This window comes from Hydra viridissima, unplaced genomic scaffold, assembly GCF_058129835.1.
Source record: "Hydra viridissima isolate aposymbiotic clone 2 unplaced genomic scaffold, HvirCarnegie_v1 scaffold_11, whole genome shotgun sequence".
Taxonomy (NCBI): domain Eukaryota; kingdom Metazoa; phylum Cnidaria; class Hydrozoa; order Anthoathecata; family Hydridae; genus Hydra; species Hydra viridissima.
The window spans coordinates 5,290,358-5,310,000 of record NW_028324310.1 but is presented as its reverse complement, the minus strand read 5'-3'; the positions used below and the strand labels follow the sequence as shown (position 1 = coordinate 5,310,000).

The 19,643-nt window shown below is 31.2% G+C and overlaps 3 protein-coding genes, 1 long non-coding RNA gene and 1 pseudogene across 4 annotated transcripts in view; 3 read left to right on the top strand and 2 right to left on the bottom strand.

Moving 5' to 3' along the window:
- The window catches only part of LOC149881850 (transmembrane protein 192-like), a 10,776-nt gene extending 16 nt beyond the window's left edge, over nt 1–10,760 (top strand). Inside the window, exons 1-6 of the mRNA XM_090066763.1 lie at nt 1–105; nt 670–834; nt 7,605–7,842; nt 8,163–8,300; nt 8,395–8,509; nt 9,078–10,760. The exon at nt 1–105 is cut by the window's left edge and continues 16 nt beyond it. Of these exons, the coding sequence (XP_089922889.1) occupies nt 73–105; nt 670–834; nt 7,605–7,842; nt 8,163–8,300; nt 8,395–8,509; nt 9,078–9,210 (822 nt within the window). The 5' untranslated portion in view covers nt 1–72 and the 3' untranslated portion in view covers nt 9,211–10,760. The remainder of the gene's footprint in view (nt 106–669; nt 835–7,604; nt 7,843–8,162; nt 8,301–8,394; nt 8,510–9,077) is intronic.
- LOC149881852 (uncharacterized) lies at nt 2,091–2,892 on the bottom strand (annotated as a pseudogene).
- Nucleotides 8,891–14,479, bottom strand: LOC145191397 (uncharacterized). Its single transcript, XM_080068486.2, has 2 exons — nt 14,291–14,479; nt 8,891–12,858 (listed from the first exon to the last, which is right to left on the bottom strand). The coding sequence occupies exons 1-2, from the start codon at nt 14,328–14,330 to the stop codon at nt 12,227–12,229; spliced, it is 672 nt and encodes a 223-aa protein (XP_079924612.2). The 5' UTR covers nt 14,331–14,479; the 3' UTR covers nt 8,891–12,226.
- On the top strand, nt 9,993–10,402 carry LOC149881851 (uncharacterized). The gene is made up of 2 exons (XR_016444992.1): nt 9,993–10,178; nt 10,301–10,402. It is a non-coding gene; the product is annotated as an uncharacterized LOC149881851 (long non-coding RNA).
- Nucleotides 14,480–14,787: 308 nt separating the features above from the next.
- On the top strand, nt 14,788–19,409 carry LOC145191396 (ankyrin repeat and FYVE domain-containing protein 1-like). The gene is made up of 5 exons (XM_090066762.1): nt 14,788–15,016; nt 15,120–15,478; nt 15,692–15,929; nt 18,488–18,651; nt 18,781–19,409. The coding sequence occupies exons 1-5, from the start codon at nt 14,838–14,840 to the stop codon at nt 18,963–18,965; spliced, it is 1,125 nt and encodes a 374-aa protein (XP_089922888.1). The 5' UTR covers nt 14,788–14,837; the 3' UTR covers nt 18,966–19,409.
- Nucleotides 19,410–19,643: the final 234 nt, after the last annotated feature.

Here is a 19,643-nt window from a genome sequence, read left to right as displayed (position 1 = left end):
GTTTACATTTTATAAGTTGCATTTATTTTCCAGTTATAAAATGATAAAAAGGAGCTTTCTCTAAATTAATCAATGGTCAGCATCAGCAGCATTAATGGTATTGGGGTAAGTAACTTATTTATAAAAAGGTTTTTATAAGAATTGGTCTGAAAAGCCTATCTAAAAATTATCATATCCACATATTCCTTATGGTTTGTAATGAAAATAATTGGCTTTAAGTATTCCCAGCTTATCAAGTAATCATTTTATTATTTTTTTAAATATTTTAATTACATTATTTTACATTACATAAAACATCCTAAAATCTATTCATACAACAAACTGTTAAAAACAGATGTTAAATTATTAAAGTGATTTAGATAATGAAGATACTGAACCATACTACTCAATTTGTTGATTGTAAAAAGAAATTATTTCTGGAAATTTTCTTATTAAAAATATTTATCACCACAGGTTTTTAATAAAAATTTCTACTAAAGTTGTTGCTGCATCATTTATTTGCTTTAGAATTAGTTTGGATTTAAGCTATTAAGAAAAAAAAATCTGTTGATATAAACTTTAAAAAGTAATTATATTGTATCAAAAACAAAATATTTAAGGAGTTCAGTTAATTTATTAATAGAGTTAGCTAATAGTAAAATATCATATAGTGCTCCTTTTTTTCCTTAGAGTTCGTTTAGCGATCCAACAGAATGCAATTGTGCGCTACTTCCAGAAAGCTTAAATGATTCAAAGCAAAGTCTCCTTCCAACTCATGTTTCAATGCATTCAGCTAAAGATTTAGTAAAAAAATTCCCCAGTGTCTGGCTGGTAGTTTTGTATCTAATTCTACTGGTGGGTTGTTGATGTTATTCGAGTTCTTTACATTTCATATATATATATATATATATATATATATATATATATATATATATATATATATATATATATATATATATATATATATATATATATATATATATATATATATATATAAGGGGTGTCCACTATGCAAAAAATTTTCAAAACCACCCAAATTGAATTTTTTCCCATTCTAGGGTTTGTGTATAATGTAAAAAAATTTTTTATCAAATTTTAATAACTATTCTAGAGCCCCCTCATTTTTCAAGTATTTAGAAATTAAATCACAGAAACCAAGCCAAACAAAAGCAGGTTGCATAATATATGGTAAATTATCCAGTTTAACCAAGCTAGTTCTGCATTTTTGGTTAACAGGTATAGTCAAAGTATCAGACAGGAACCCCAAAACTAAAATTAAGACTGTCTTTCTGAATGTTATTAATGTTGTTTCATTGTCCAAGAGTTTTTTTGCCAAAATCAGGATATTGCTGCCTGCGATTTTCAATGCCCTGCAGCAACCATTCTCTTTGTTCTGGATCACTGGTTATGATGGTGGCAAATTCTGAAATCAGTTTAACTCCTCTTTCTGCAGTATCATTTACAACTTTTACCGTACGAACAAATTTTTCAGCTTCTTTGTATCCTGGTTGCTCTGTCCATTGTTCAATTGGTTTAGCAAGCCAATCTGTATTGATGCCAAGAATGCTGAACAATGAGTGAGATTCAGGTCCCAGAAGATTTGACAAACCTGTTTGATGAGTGATTTGACGAAAAACTGGCTTACCAACTGGCTTACGAAAATGTTCGGGTACTGGAATTTCCAAGAGTTTGGCTGCCATATCTTTTTTCACAGTGGAACTAACATGTTTGCTGAAGAAAGCAAATGGAACTACCTCTTCTGTCAAATACCATCTGTGATTGGTTATTTTAGAAAGAATGACATCAGCAACTTCCTTGTCTATTTCTTTGTAGTCCATCATGTCGTGGATGAATTGCAGGTCATTCATAGGTGCATCAGCACCAATGCTAGCTTTTGTCCAAGCTGATATGATGTGTGGAAAAGAGAAAGATATCTATTCATTCCAAAAAGTTTGGTCGTCATCAAGGCCGGATTAAGGGTCTTGGGGGCCGGGAGCCAAAAAATATTTGGGGCCCCATTCCTAAAAAAGTGTATTTAAAAATGAATGCAAAAAACATAAGATTACTTTTTTATTTAAATAGAAACTGTTCTTGCTTTCACATTTGCAAAGTCAATTACAACATCTTGAAAATTTATATTTTTTAACAGTGTTCTTTCAATTGTCATTAAACAAAGAGCATCTAAACGATCATATAACATTGAGGAACGGAGATCATTCTTAACTATTGCCATTTTTGAAAATGCTCTCTCTGCACTACAATTAGTAATGGGAAGAGTAAGAAAAATCCGATATGCGATGTCAACATTGGGAAAAACTGATTCTAACTTATTCCTACGAATTGCTTGTAAACATTCAAGTGCTGATATATTCTTCTCATTTGGCATGTACTTGGAAAACTGGATAACTTCATCAGGAAATTGCGTATCTAAGTCTGAAGGATAAATCGTACACAAGGATTTGGCAGCAGCAACAATGACAGGAACGATCATGATCTGAAAACTAGTTAGAAAACCAAACTTTCTCTCTGCAGACGCGTAAGCAAAAAGCCTTTCTTTTAAGCACATTTTCAACTTGTCTATGATTGGGAAAAAATACTTGATTTTAAATTTTTCATTGCCACTAAGAACCGCTTCATTCTTGCTATTTTCACCAAACCCTAATTTGCGTGTCTTCTTTCTTTTATTTTCATGCTTGTAATGATTAGGAATAATGCTTGAGAACCTTTTAGCACTTTCTTGATGTCGAGAAAATTTTCACGAACTGACGTCACATATTCCAAAAGAGATTTAAGAAATCGAACACCAAGATCCAGATCTGCAGTTTTATCCTGAAGTTTCATACTTGTAGCATCAAATCAGAACATTATTCTGTGCCATAGCTCCGTCATAAACGCAACATTCAAAGTTTTCATTTTTTTAAAAAGTGCAGTGGCTTCGTTTTGTGTCTGACGTTTTTCATCTTTATCCAGAATAATTGATTCTAATGTGACAAGGATATGATTGTAATTTGAATGTAAAACTTTGATAGAAATGGCTCTTGCTGACCACCTTGTCCCACTCAGGATTTTAATGGTAACTTTCCTGTCCTTTCCAGCACCACCTACAAGACCTGAACAAACTATCTGCCATCTGTGAGTTGAAGAAGCACAGAAGTTATACAGCGATTGGAGAAACCCAAAGAAATCGGATGCAGCCTCACAGCCGTCAACAGCATTTACGCCAACTAAATTTAGAGAATGTCCTGCACAAGGAATAAATTCAATGTTTGGGTTCTCATTTTTCAGTAGTGCTTGCAGGCCTTTGTATTTTCCTGACATGTTAGATGCATTGTCGTATGACTGACCACAAGCATCTTTAATGTTTAAGCCAAGCTTATCTAATGTTTTCTTGACAGCATCTGCCATAGCCTTTCCGCTATGTCCGCATGAAGATTCAAACCCAATAAATCTTTCTTGCACAACAGCTTCCTCGCTCACATATCGAATGATTATTGCAAGTTGGTCACAGTGTGAAGTGTCAGTTGATGAGTCAACAATCAGTGAAAAGTATTTAGCACTGGCAATTTTGCTGCTAATGGAATTCAGAATTTTTTTTGCCATTAAGAAGACAATTTCTTCATAACTTGTTGATGAAATGTATGAAACATTTCCTTTGCCCTGGTTTCCTCGGCTTTCTAAGTGTTTAGCAAGAAATGGATCAAATTTTGCTAAGAACTCCAAGGCCCCGAGAAAATTTCCATTACTAAAGTGACCTATTTCTTCTGAATCACCTCTAAGAGCTAGACCTCGACTGCACAAAAACTTCAAGCATTCAACAACTTTTCTCAGAACTTCCCTCCAGTAACGCTTTTCATCCTCCAACTGCTGTTTTAAATGAATATCAATTTTTCCTTTTAATGTAACTTTTCCAAATTAGCACTGGACTGCATCAGAATGCTGCTTGCTTTGTTCGTGTCTATGTATAGAATGCAGTCCATGTGCCCAGTCGTTGAATCCAGATCTGAAATTGTCGTCTGAATCTTGAAAAAGCAAGCAGAAGAAACAAAATATTTTTCCTGTGGATGGTGAATAAATAAGCCAGTCTCTCTTTCGAATTTCACCATTTTTCAACTTAAAAGAAAAATAGATAAGAGAGCAGCACCTTACTTTGGTGTTCGTTACTTTTTTAGATTTTTCAAAACTTTTGTCTTCAACATTTTGATCAGGAATTTCTTTTATAGAAATCCAGTAGCGCTGTGCTTCTTTCAAATCCGTCCACAATGCTGGGTCAGATTGACATATTAACAGACTGCACTAAAACAAAAAACAACGGTGCAGCTTAAGTTCACGATTAAAGATAATAATACATTTAATAATGTTACTCATAACAAAAATAATAATAACAACAATAAAAAAAGAAATAATAATAATGGTAATAACAATAATAACAATAAATTTAATTATTTATTCTTTTCTCTAAATTCCAAGGTATTCTTACATTGCCATATGACACATTTTCTTGCTGCGCTGTTAAATTGGATAACACCGATACATTGTTCATTGAAGAACTATCTGTTACATTCTGCAATTATGAACTTTCTGCAGTTGGGTTTGATTCAGTTGACAAACATTGATTCTCCTCTAATGCTTTATCAGGAGATTGGAAAAAATTAGTCAATCTTGGGATTTTTTTTAATGTTGTTTGCTGTTTGTCACATTTATTTTTTTTTCAGTTTGCTTTTAAATTTCCGCTTAAATATTTTCTGTACATTATTGTCCAATTATTGCAAAAATAATTGTACAATAATGTACAGAAAATATTTAAGCGGAAATATCTTAATTTATAATTCTTTAGTGGTAAAAAAAAAACTAGTAAAAAACTAATATTTCAAAAAATATATAAAATATTTAATACATATTTACCAATAAATATAAAAAAATAAAAAAACAAACAACTATTAATTTAAGTGATATTATTTGTTCTCAAATAAAATAAAAAATTCAAATCAAAATGATTTGTTGTAAACATTTCTTGATAAATAATTAAGCAGTTTAGCATTTAACTTGTATCCGTTTATTTCACCTTTTCAAGTAAAAAAAATAAAATGTTGTTCGAACTTTTTTCCAATACAGTTCGAACGTGTTCAAGTTCGAACTTTTTTTTAAAAGTTTAGAGTTGTTATTTTTAATTACATAAGAAATTAATGGAATTAACTTCCTTAGAAATTAATAAAATTAATTTAGAATGTCAAGTCATATATAATAAAAAAAATAATATAAACGTTAAAAATCGGGGGCCCCACTGATACCCTAGTTTTTGGGGGCCGGGCGCCTAGGCTCCCAGGAACCCGGGTTAATCTGGCATTGGTCGTCATCCTCTGATCATAAGGCAATTGTTTAGAAAACATGAACTTTTTGTTTAGAAAACATGAACTTTTTGAGCTTGGTGGATAGCTCCTGGTTTAAGAAAGTGTACATCCTGCGGTGGAGTTTGCCCAAAGATGATCAGTGTGTTCTCAGCACATTCACGATAGTCATCTCTTGGAAATGTTGTAGCATCTTCCTTAGCAAGTAGATGTGTCAAATGCTGTATGGTCTGTTCTTTGAGGTTTTGCAACCAGGTGCCTTCAACAGCTAAAGTTTCGATTGGCAACTGTTTATCCAATGCTAGTCAAGCAGTTTTAAATTCAGCAAAGAATTTATTCTCTGGACCAAAAATGTTTCCAAATAATTTCTTCCAAACTGCTCCAACAAAGATTTCAAAAATGTGATGTCGACAGGCAAGATAGAGAAGTTTTTTACCTAAGTTTTCTTCAATCAATTTAGCAGCACCATTGTGGATGCCACTATTACTGGCAGTGGCATCAAATACCAATGCCACAAAATTGTCGCTTAGATCCCAAGCTTCTAGGAGATCCAATGTTGCATTTGCTTGAGTCTCTCCTTTCGAATCAACGAGAACAGGAACACCAAGCAATTTTCCCTCACTGTATTCTGGAGCACCTGACACAAGCACAGCTAACTGTTTATGTTGCACGACTAGTATGTCTTTTATCAATTTTCCGTCCCAGTGAAGGGCACCAAACTGAGGTGGGTTGAGCCTCACATTATCTATAACACTCTCAGCAATCCTCTGTCGATTTAACATTCTACTTCGACGAGATGTAGATCTGGAGATATCAAAATCGTCCAAGTTTCCACCAGCAGCTTTAATTACAGCAGACACAATCATAGTTGTTTTATTATCAGACAATTTCAGCCTGTCTGCTGCAGAAGTGATTTCCTCGCATTGCATAATTCTTTTGGGGAGGTGAAGAGTAACAAATTCTGATCGTCTATTCATTGGAGGTTCATAATTCAAATCCCACCCTAAACCGATATCTACTTCAGCAATAGCAATATTTTCATTAATATTTCTGTTCTTCGTCATTAACTTCCATGTCCTCATCATCCTGATCATCCTGTCTACCTTCTTTTTCTACTCTTTCTTTTTCTTCATCTCTAAGTATGATTTTCGGATTATATCTGACTTTTTTCATTTTTGCTTAAATCTCAAAGATTTTGTCATGCCTGTCCATGGTCGCCTTTCTGTCTTTTTTTTTTTTATCTAAATAGAATGCAACATCATCATCTTTCTTTTGGGCAGTCAGTAGCCTGGATTTCATGATTTCCTGTATGGCATCAGGTGATCCAATATCAAAAAGACTATCCAACTTGGCCAAGAAGTTAACACGTTTTCCGCCAGCATCACTTTTGCGATTCTTGTTCTTCAACAAGCCGTTCCACTCATTCCAGAGACACATAAAATCTAACACCAAATTTTGTCTTGTCTTTGTCTTGATGGGTGCCATGTTCCAGAAAGTTACAACAGCGTCAATTACTATATAGCCAATTTCTTGATTTGTTACATGATTTCAGATATTTTCTTCATCGCGTCGTAAAAAAAGAAAAAATTTCAAAACCTGTCTGCAATCGGGTAGTTTGGAACCAGTTATTGATGGTGATGGGTGTCCTATTAACCAAAACTTAGTAGAGGCACGAGTAACAGGCCTTGTTGTTGATGATGAAGATGATGATGGTGAAGGCTGGTCAGTTGTGTCTGACAAACAACTGGAACTGGTTGGCAAAGACTTGAGTTCAGTTTCTACAACTTTACCACTTCTTGTCAACATTTCAGTTTTAATTTATTTAACTAAAACAGGAACCAGCAAAATAATTATAACAGTCAATGTTACATATTAAATTGTGTCAATATCATAGTATTAATTTGCTTGTTTATGAAATTTGTAATAAATGCAAAAATGTGCTACTGTTTTAACCCATTCGTGCCATCTCTATAATTTGTAAAATATAACAAAAAACTCAGGCACTAATGGGTTAAACAGGAAATTGGGGCTTATCTTTAGGGGCTTTGAGGGGGCTCTAGAATAGTCATTAAAGTTTAGTAAAACTTTTTTTTACACTCTACACAAACACTAGAATGGGAAAAAATTCAATTTGGGTGGTTTTGAAAATTTTTTGCATAGTGGACACCCCTAATATATATATATATATAATATACATATATATATCTTTTAAATAATGATGTGATAACTTTAGATAAATCTTTTTAAAAATTGTTAAAACAAATTTTTTTTTTTTTTTAGACTACATTTGAAGTACTATCATTTATTTTGTACGATGTTTTGCATGTGAAGTTACTTGGTGGTGTTGACGAACCATTTGCTCTTCTCACTGCAATGAATGTGGTAATGTGGGCATTTACTCTTTTGTTTGATCGTTACTTGCATTTTATTCATCATTCATTAAGAAGATTTGGTTACTTACAATTCTTTACAAAAACAAAAGATTTAAGAAGAATTCCTTTGGGAATTTTTTCTTTAGGTAAAAATAGCATTTTTATGTTGATAGAAAAACCTTATGGTAGTGATACTTATTGGCTAGTCTTATGTTAAAATATTTTGGAAAAAAAATATTTGTTTGTATAAAATGATGAATTAACAATACTAATAAAAGTTAAAAGTTGCTAAATTCAACTAAAAAGTTCAAGACTGGGAACAAGTGACTTTTGATTTAGTTAATGTTGGCGTTAACTTTTGTTTCTTTTTTATTCTTTTACATTAAAAAGGTTTAAATATTTGTTAAATTTATATTTAAATATATTTAACATTTTTTGTGAGTGTTTTTTTTTTTTTTAAATCCAGGCAATGCCTCTCTTTTGCTTGTGGTAGCTTTCACAGGTAATCATCCAAACAATGGAATGTTATCATTAATTAGAGTATATCAAATTGTTGCTTCTATTGAAGTGTTTACATCATTGATTTCTGTCAATGTTTATCTTGGTAAGTTTTTCATTTAAATCTGCTGATCAGATCCTTATTTTTGGTTTTTTAAAATATTTTTTTAATAATAAAATGTTCTTTGATTTTTTTTCAGCATATGTTTTTTCTTTCAACAAAGCTAGTAAACTTCCTGATGTTTATCAACAGGATTGTGCAAATGACTTTCACAACTCTGCTATTTACATGGATGTCTCAGAAATCGGTTTTAAGTAAGTACCATTTCAGAGAGTTTTGTGGATCAAAAGCAGATTTCAATTTTAAATTTTCATAACTTAAATTCTTTTTTTAACGGAGAACACACTTACAAAACCTTATGGTATGAGACCATGTTATAAGTAAAATATTATGCAGGGTTTCTGTGCTATAAAGTTTATGTAATATTCTTATTAGAAACAACAATATCTCAGTGTTTATTTTGGCAAGTGAGTTGTGAGAGAGTTTGATTTACTTTTTTATTTGCAAAGGTTGCAGCATTGAAGATTTTGACTTTTTAGAAAAACTTTTTAGAATAAATCTTTAAAAAGTGAAAAATATTTAAGATACAACAATTATACAACAATTGTACAACAATTTCTTCATTGTTGTCAAGATTTTTTTTTTTCAATACTTTTAAATTTTATTGCGAAATCTCATTCTTATCTTCATTAATAATCTTATTGAGTTTGTCTGTTCGTTTCGTTAAATTCTCTGGTTATGACTTTTTGTTCGTTTCGTGAAATTCTTGTTGTCTGCTTTTATCCGGCTGTAGTTTTATTAAAAAATTTTTTTCTCTTACAGAGACAGTGAAGATGTAGAGGATGTATTAGAAAAACAATCGGAGATGATTCGCTACCTTCAACAACACAATGCACATCTAAGTCGAACCATTATCGCAATTAGAAATGGCCTTTTGAAAGAAGAACACAGATGAGTCACGAAGCTTCAAATTTATTGTCGATTTAATCTTTTATATAAACAATATGTATATAAGAAACTGAGAAACTGATTTTTTTTTTGCTATTTGTGTAAATTATGTTATTCGTATCAGGAGATAACCTGTTAAGGAGTCCTATGGCAAATAAATATTATGAAAATTGATTTTAAAAAAATTTAAGATAGATATAACTCGAACCTCAACATTTCCAAAGTTGTTCTTTTCTTTCTTCTAAGGTAATTTTTGCAGGATAACTGTTTAATTTCTATAAAGATGCTAAAAGTTTTTTTTCGTGAAAAAATTATTTCAAAAAGTCGGCCATTAAAAAAAGTTCGAAATCTTTTTCACTCTAAATGGCTATTGGTTCTCAATTCAGTTATGTTTTTTACCAATTATATTTTTCAAGGTCTGAAGTTGTTGTGTTTTTTCTTGAATCATTAAATAAGTTGAGAAATTTCAAAAAGTGGAAATTTTGCAGTTAGTACGTTTGTGCATTAACGTTTTTTTAACAATATTAAACTTTTAAATGAAAATATAAGTACAAAAAATTTTTTTTACAGTTTGTCCAGGGCCCAATCCTATATAACTTTTTTCACAGTTTGCCAGGGCCCAATCCTATAAAACTTAAAAATGCTTTTACTTAAAACTTTGAAATAGTTCAAGCCCAATAGGCGTCCATCTTTCTACAAAACATGGGGTTGAAAACTAAAGTGTAATGACTATTTTTTATTCATCTTTGAAAATACTTCAGCTTTCAATCCCTTTGTTTTGTAGAGTGAATGATGCCATTAAAGAACAGATATGAAATTCAAAATTCTTCAGTCAACTTATATTTTGAGAAACTGGGTATCCACTTGTTTTATAATGCTGTTTTACTCCAATACAGCCATAAAAATTGTTTTACAATATTGACACCATTTAGCGTAATGAAAGTGATTACCACTAAGGATCCCAATACAAATTTGGTGAGGTTCTAGTTTAGGGTTGACATAAGTTTAATTTTTTTTTCAAATATTAATATAATAAACTGTTCCAATTTTGTACAGAGTAATTTACAAGAATATTTGAAGTAATGTTAATATTTTAGGTTCTTCAAGAATCAACACTTTGGAATGTCTTTGAATCTGGTGAGCGCCATTTCCCAGGTTGTGTGATTTTAGGGGACAGTGCCTATCCTAACACTGATTGACTAATTTTTCCTTTCCCTGGTGCAGTAAACGGACCTCAATCAAGATATATCACATTTCCATAAAAAATTGTATTGAACGAGCATTTGGAATTGTTAAGCAACGTTTGTATGCATTGAGCACTGGACTTCGTGTTAAAAATATGCACTTGGCTGCAAAACTTGTCAAGTGTGCATTTATTCTTCACAACATGTGTATTGCTGTAGGAGATGATGGTGCTGATTTTCAGGAAGATGACGTTGTTCAGGCCAATGTTGTTCAAGAGGCTCTAGTTCCAATGCCACAGAATGAGTACCGTCGTCAGCAAATCCTTCAAACTTTTTTGTAATTATTTAAATAAGTATTAAATGAATTCAAATAGGTGCTACGTTAAATGTTGAAAGACTTGTAAGTAAGCACTAGTATTATGTTTCTTTTTATAACAACCATTAAGTATGTAATTTTTACTATATACGGTTAACCAAAATGCCAGTGCTAGTTTGTAAGTCTTAAATATCGTAATTTATAAAATTACTTTTGTATTGGCTTTGCATTCAGTTTCCACTTTTACTTTATAATAAGTACAAGCACAAGTTAATAAATTTTTTAGTAAAAATTTCAGAATTTAATGTTTTTTATAATAGTTGGTCGAGGCTACATACTTTGTAAGCAGCGGCGTTGCAGTTACAGTTTACTTCATAAAGTAAAAATAACGTTAAGTTATTTTTACTCAATACGATCGACCATAACGCTGGTGCTTAATATTTTGTTTGAATTAAAAATATTTTTTATGATTTCTGAAGCTAGTTATGATATGTAAAAGATATAGCAGTATAAAAAAATCATTCACAATTGTTTGTTAATGATATTTTGAAATAAATTTTAAGGGTTAGCTTTACTCCTCATAGAAACCAGTTTGTTTTTGATTTTAATATATTTTTAGTTCATTTTTTGAACTCAAAAAAAAAAAAAAGGAGAATAATTTTATAACAACATAAATTTTAAACAAACAATTAAGAGTATTGAGTAAAAAACACAAGGATCATTTTTGGTAGATGATCTTTAGATCAGAGTTGATAAACGGCAGAAATCTTCTCGCCTCTACGTTTCTTCCGCAGCTATTGGCGACCACCTCCCAAATATTTTTTGGCCAGCAATATGTTCCGGCTTCCATCTCCGGTTGCTTCCGCCTTCCAATTAGAACCCGCCGTTAGAATTTTGTTTTGGAAGCAGAATTTTTTGGAGGCCGCTGCCGTTCGGGAAGCGGAAACCACTGGAGGCGGTCTCCAAATCACCTAGCCTTTAAAATATCTTCTGACGGCGGCCGCCAGTGACTTCCGTCTCCCAAAAAAGTCGGTTTTTCGGCAGAAAGTTACTTAGCCGCCGGGAGGCGTTATCAACTCTGCTTTAGATTTCTAAAAGAAATTCCCTAAATTTGTTCCTAATTTAATTTTTTTGTCGTTAAGCATTTTTACAGAAAAATAAAAACATCTTATGATTTCAGAAAAAAATTACAAACAAAAAGGTTTACAATAAAATACGCTTTTTTTTTTTTAAATGACGACTAAATGTTAAAAAACCTTTTACTCTGTACATCACTAAAATATTAGACAGTGTTATAATTTTTTTTCAGTTGTAATATAAATTTCGAAGATATTTCATAGCTAGCGATACGCACTATTGTATTAGAAAAAATAATTTTATATCTGAAAGAAAAATTTTATATAGTTATCTGCTGAAAGTAGTTCAACTTTGAATGTTAAATCTCAAAAAGGTATGTTAAATTCACCTTCGATATGCTTCCAATTAGTTTAACTTTTGAATTAATGATAATTCTTTTGTTGTGTTCAGCAACTTTTGATCAAACTTTTTCTCTTTTTTTTGTTGTTGTTCCGAAAAGAGTTTATATGATCATACACCATTACGTTCGGTTTTTTAATAGGAAGGCGCTCTCTTTCCGCTGTTTCTACTTTAAATGCACGGTGAGTGCTTATGGTTAAACTTTTTTCTGCTTCCTTCTGTCCATCCAATAAGTTTTTCAGAATGTTTGGAGGTGATGTCAAGTTAATTATTTTACAACTCGTATTCGTATTACAACTCGTACGTATCGATGTAGAGTCATTTTGATTTTGAAAATAATGATTGCGTTTGATGCAAGATGAATCAGTTAGGCTTCCAGAATGAAGTCTGTCAACAATGATCAAGTCATTTCTGGATTGATTGTCAGCTGCTACGGTTTTGTTTGACTGATCTTTTTTATCACTTTTTCGAGTAAGATCTTTCACTAAACAAGCACTTAACAAAAATGGAGTTGGCTCACAAAGGTACCTATACTTCTCGTCAAACCATCTACAAGGTTCTTCGTCTCGTAAAATTACATCTTCGTAAATATCATTTAAGTTGCTTAAACGACAACCGTCGCTTCCGTTAAACGAATACGAGCATATGAAAAACTTCAACTTTGTTTCGATTTGTATTTCTGTAATAAAAATTACAAATTAAAAGCAAAGTCAAAAAAAGCTTGCAAAAAAGTAATTATGCATTACATACTTTTAATACATATTGACATAAATGTCAATATATGTCAAAGTGTTAATTTTGACGGTGTCTTTAACTTAAGTGGATTTTTTGCAGCTACACGTATATCTTAGAAATTACTCATTTCATAGGCTTCTGCTAAAAAAGTTATTGGAGCATATAATATATTATATTTCTATACAATTATACTCATAGAGGTTAGAGCTTGACCTGTGAAGGCCTGAGTCCTTGAGGGATGAGGGTAAATTGGGGCAATGGTGCTCCCTAATTTTCCCTGTTAAAACCATTAGAAAAACTTGCCCAAGTTGCGTGCGCCCCCTTGGTCATGTTGTATCAAAAAGTTTTTAAGATCATGCGGAAGTCTCCTGTTTGTTTTTTTTTAATTTAGTTAAAAAATTATTCTAGCCCAAACGCTATCCCGTCAGTTCACAACTCTAACTAACTCTCCAAATCTAACTCTAAGCCCAAACGACCCCATATCTGAGCTTTGACACTACAGCTGATTTTTTCTTGAGAGAGTGTTCTTCAGCAGTGAAAAAAACTTTAAACCAAATATCAAAAAGTTTAGATCTACAAAATGTTTCATCAGCCAGTGAGCAGCTTATTTTTTTCGCTGAACATTGGGTTTTCGAAAAGTTAACTCCGCTCAATAAGTTTTTGTTGGCCAGTGTTGAACATATTGTTTGTTAAAATATTTCAATAGTTAAAAAAATGGAACCATCCCAACTTTGTTAAACAACTATGTTTTTTTAAAACGGTAAACAATAAGAAATCAACGGAATAAATAAGGTAAATAGTAAATAATATTAATACTCTTAATAATTTTTAAGAAGCTTAATATTTGATATACTTGATATAAATAAAAAATGTTCAGAGAATAAATTATATATTTTCAATCGTTTTCTTTTTGTAAGTTTTTCAAATAATAAGTTTTGAGGAAAGTTAATAAAATATTTGAATTTCTTTTTTGAATAATAACATATTTTGGCTAATATTTTGGTTCTTTAACAAATTTAATTGCATCATGGTTCCAGGTGTACCATCAACTGTAATGTAAACAAAAGTTACGGTATTTAAATCAAAATGAATCATTTTTATATCGAAATTTACTTGAACATAAAGTATGTTGAAATTAACCACTTATTGATACTTTTTACCTACAAATAAATGTACTACAAATATGTACATATAAATATATGTGCATGAGAGACTTGTGTCTTAATAACAAAAAGTAGAGAAGTTGAGTTGTTTGCCACATTAATTGATTAAACTACCAAAATACATAAGGGTACTTTAAATATTTTAGGTTAAACAAGGATTGTTTGCGAATCAAGACAACGAATGGTGCTTCCACGTCTAATATACCTAAATACCTTGTTTCGATTTCCAGTTCTGTTTTATATTTCTTTTCATGTTTTTTCTGAAGTTAAAATCGAGAACAGAAAAGTTGAAAGAGGAATATCGTTTACAATTGATTTCCTCTTCTTCAGATGATGGTAATTATGACGTAATCCTTTAAAATATTCGAAACAACATTCGAAAATTACCAAACAATGAATTCCCTGCATGGATATTTATAATAATATTTCAGTGTTTTTGTTAGTAATATTGTTTTTTACTTTTTAATAGTTAACTAATAATTACTTTTATTCTTGTTGTGGTTGATTTTAATGTTATTTTAATTTCATCTCTTACCTGTAACTAATTATTTTGAGTTTATACTCAAATTTTATTTAAACTCAAAAAAACTAATTTGATTTCTGCAAAAAAAAAACTCCTTAAAAGAATTTGTTTTAGTAACCGTGGTCATACTTTTAAAACATCTACATTTGGCGTCAAATTGCAAAAAAAAAAAAAAAAAAAAAAAATAAAAAGGTATCGTTACTCTGCCTGTTGAAAACAAATGATAGACTTTCAGAAATGTTTTTTACGGAATTAAGGAAATCGAAAAAGTATTCTTGCGATAACAAAACTTTGAATGAAAAGCTGGTTGACCTACTCCATGCAGCGAAAGCTGGCAGAACGGATATAGTAAAGATACTTAAACAAAATGGAGTAGATTTAAATGATATTCCTGTAGAAGAAATAAACGGGCAAGGGTAAATAATGCATGTACACTCACGCACACACATAAACATGCGCACTTACACGCCACATAAAAACACAAAGTGATGAACATGCATTTTGATTTTTGTTGATTAGATTATCAGCCCTGCATATGGCCGTAAGGCACAATCAACCACATTGCGTTCAGGTTCTTCTTGAAAATGGAGCTGATGCTAATAAAAGGGATAATTTTGGTTTTCAAGCTATTCATGATGCATCACTAGGCGGTCATTATGAATGCTTGCTCCAAATTTTACAGTATCAGAACTTCCCTGTATTTGTAGATGGTTTGAATCAAATAACACCAATGTTTTACGTAATACAGCATAACCATGCTGGTTGCCTAAAGTTACTTAAAGAATATATGACAATTTCTGGTAATACGTTAGCTGAAATTCATTCAAAACGAAATGTGGATGATGCTATTCTTCAGATAATCGGCGTAGAAAAGATAGGTACGGATTTTTTAAATCTAGATTTATCAGTCATCTCCCAAAATTATTAGGGCAATCAAGAAAAAAATACAAAGATTGTAGAAACTCGTTTTCTAATCATATTTGATTTATTAAATCTAATTTGACCTTTTATTTTTGAAAATAATAATATTTAACAATTACTTTTTCTTTTTATACATTCTTTTTGTCTTTAAACATTCTTTTTGTCTTTAGATTTATTATCAGACAAAATAGATGAATTTCTTACTAACTGCGCAATTAACGGAGATGTTAAAGCATTTTGTTGGTTTAAATCAACCGTGGAAAACATAACCCAAGAACAAGTGAATCAATCTATGTTAATTGCGGTGCAGCATGGTTGGATAAATTACATTGATTTTTTGCTCAGTAAAGGAGCCGATGTAAACGCGAGAAAGGAAGATCAATCTACTGCGCTTCATTACGCAGCCAAGTAGTATTCATTTTAAGATTTTTATCTACTTTAAAAAATTATACATATTATTCTACTTACCAGATATACCGCATTCTTCCTGGATTCTCAAGGTTTTTTTTTTTTCTTTTTTCTTGTGCTATAATCTAAATATTTTCAACCTTAAATCTAAATATTTTCAACCTTAAATCTAAATATTTTCAACCTTAAATCTAAATATTTTGGATGTTAAATTTAAATACAAGTCAAAAAGAACTCAAAGATTTTATTTCAGTTTCGAATAAAAGTTTTAATCATTAATTAAAACATTAAAAACCCGGGAAAGAGTTTCTAAATTTAAACAAGTTCTTCCAACGCCGGGAAATTTTAATGTGAATCTCTTCATCTTCTAATTGCACTTTTTTTTTTTTTGTAAACCTATATCAACAGAAAAAATGGGGTAAGATTAAACGATTAGCTTTAAATTCAATTATTTTTAAAAAAAAATATGTATTTTTAAGTTTGTTTTTTTTTTTACTTTACATTATAAAAGTTTGTAAAAATTGAGCAAAAATATTTAAAATTTAAAAAAATTGATGAAAACATTTACTTTTCGCCGTACCATCGGGGAAAAGTAAACTAGTTATATTTTGATAAACAAAATCAAGGTAAATTAAATAGAAAAATAAATAAACTACTAATTAAATCTAAGTTGTTTCATGGATGCAGGTCAGAGTTGTTTCATGGATGTAGGTCAGAGTTGTTTCATGGATGCAGGTCAGAGTTGTTTCATGGATGCAGGTCTGAGTTGATTCATGGATGCAGGTCTGCGGCAATGAAACTGTCTTTTGTTAAATTGTTGGAACTTGAAACAGCATAAAAATTCTGTATTTTCCACCAAACGAGTTTAACATTTTGTCTAACAATTGAAGTATATGGGACGAATGAGCCGATAAACATATCAGCCTGATGTTATTGCCAATTAAAATAAGTAGCATGTGTGACGTAGCGTCCAAGACTAATAGGGGATTACCTGTAATTGAAAAAATGAATTGATAATTAAATAAACTACTCAATTTAAGAGTTTGACCAAATGACCAAACTAATTACTGGAATTAATTTATTCGCTGACAATAATACTTCATAGAACCATTGAATAAGTTGTTTTTCTTCTATCCAACTCGACTTGAATGTTGTAACTACGGTGTTTGATAGTTCGTATACCCATCAGTCTTTAAATAGACTATTGATTTGTAAACTACGAATGGTAGCAGAATGGTATTGGTAACGTTGACACTACCGATTGTGTGACTTTTTTTATTACTATCAACCAGTTTAGTACCACGCCTGAAAATTACATACTCTGTGTGTTGATCGCCTAAAAGTCCAATTTCGTCAAAATTCTATAAATTCCATAAAGTGTTAATGTCAATATTTGCTTCAAGAAATTTTTTTTGAAGTGTGCTGAAATAACTTTTAATTGGAAAAAAACTACTTTGTCTTCGGTACAAGAAGAAGCCCTGAGAGATGAAATATTGCCTTCTACTCTGACGCTTTATTTATGACTCGATCTTTTAATGGAACCTTGATATATTTCTCGTCCTAGTATACCATTTGGTGGAAACAGATATTTGTAGATACTAAGTAATGCATTAATTATTGCGGTGATATCTGCGAACGTTCTGCCGAATCCTCAACCGGGTAAAGTGATAAGTACTGAAACAAGAACAAATTAAAACATTGCACTTACCACGGTTGCTATACTTCTACCATGTGATAGGACTTTGTTGTGCAGACGCTGGTGAAGAGTTACTATTGGTATGTTTTCAGCTTTCGAAGCTTTACTGAGTGACATTGCTATACCGTTCACTTTTTTTTACATTTAGCTTTACCCCAGATTTACCTTCATTAAATTTAATCAAATGAGTAACTTTCAAAAAAAAAGAAAAGGTTGCTGATAACATATTAAAGTAAGCTTTGCTAAAGTAAGCTGGTATATATTTCATTTATTTCTAGTTGCAGTCGCCATTTATCTAGTTGCAGCAGCCAGATTTCCAATTGCAGCCACCAGATTTCGGTGTTGCATGGATAGTTAAACATTAGAAGAATTTATTTAATACTTGAACTTTTATTTTAACTAATTACAATGTTAATCTGTTTGATGTTTGAAACTTCATTGCTTTTTATTCAATCAAAACTACAAAATATTTCCTTTTTGACGCTGTATTTTAAAATCGAACTTTTTGACGCTGTATTTTAAAATCGAACTTTTTGACGCTGTATTTTAAAATCGAACTTTTTGACGCTGTATTTTAAAATCGAACTTTTTGACGCTGTATTTTAAAATAGAACTTTTTGACGCTGTATTTTAAAATCGAACTTCCAAAATATTCAAACCTTGGGTTTAAATGCATGCATTAAAACTAAATGTTTAAAGTTTTCCGCAAAATGCTGGCAATATGGTAAATACTTCCATTTATTTTCTGCGACTTTGAGACTGTTATTGTTTGTCGACTAGTACTATCTGAAGACTATTTTTTTTATCATCTGAAGACTATTATTTGGTACTTACTAATCAAAGTGGTTTGTAAATAAATTAGATATAATCACGTAGAATGTATCGAAAAACTCTGTGGTCACGGAGCGGATGTGAACGCGAAAAATAAAGACAAGTGGACTGCATTACACTTGGCAATTTTTCAAGACAACAAGGATAGTGCCAAAAAGCTGTTAGAGTATTCCTGCAATATAAACGAATTAGGAGGTGAGTGAGATTTTTGAACCATTTTTTATATCTAATAAGTTTTTGTAAATCATATAAATAATTTTTTACCGGCCCCGATAAATACACTTACTTACATTAATAGGCTGACCAACACTATTTTAAAAATAGGACCAGATGATGACACTCCGTTACACATGGTGTTAAAGTTGAATGGAGACGATGAACTTGTTAAAGAAATTCTAAATTGGAAACCAGATATTACCATTAAAAATAAAACAGGTCTCTTACCAGTACAAGTAAAAACAGAAAATGAATCAGCAAAGAAAATGCTTAAAAATTACGTTTATAATTAAATACTAATACACCGTAAATAAATTTTTTTCTTTGAGTTTTGCAAAGATTTTCTGAAAAAGTTTCCTGTGTAGAACTTTCTATACCAAGTTTTAACGAAGCCGCTAATATCTCAGGCTTCTGAGATTTTAGAATCAAAGAAAGCCAGTTCCATGAGCTTTTCCACTACCACAAGCCGACGTTAGTCAGACGTTTCATTATGTTAGGTATGGGTTGGTACAATGATGAATCAATAAATGAGTGATAAATGGATGATGAATCAATGATGAATCAATGATGCTGAATGGAAGATCATTGTTTAAATGTTACATCTCATTGGTCCTACTGAACATTATTATATAAGAATTCAGAAGGAATTCAGCCCAATATCATATACGTATTGGACCAACGTTTTACACTGGCATGTAACCCATGCCTTATTTAACTATCAATTAGGGGAAGTGGGGGCATAACCGCATATGGAGGCATAACCGTTTTTTAACATTTCCCTTTGAAAAATGTTACCTAATATGGCAAAAAGCATACCATGCGTAAGTAAATTAGTTTCCTTCATTTCGATTATGTCAAAAAGAACGCCTGTTGCGTTTCTGGAAAGTTGTACATAATAATGTCTATTTTGATAAAAATATTACATTTATATCATATTTTTCCAGACCTTTTTTTTGAGGATTAAGCAATAT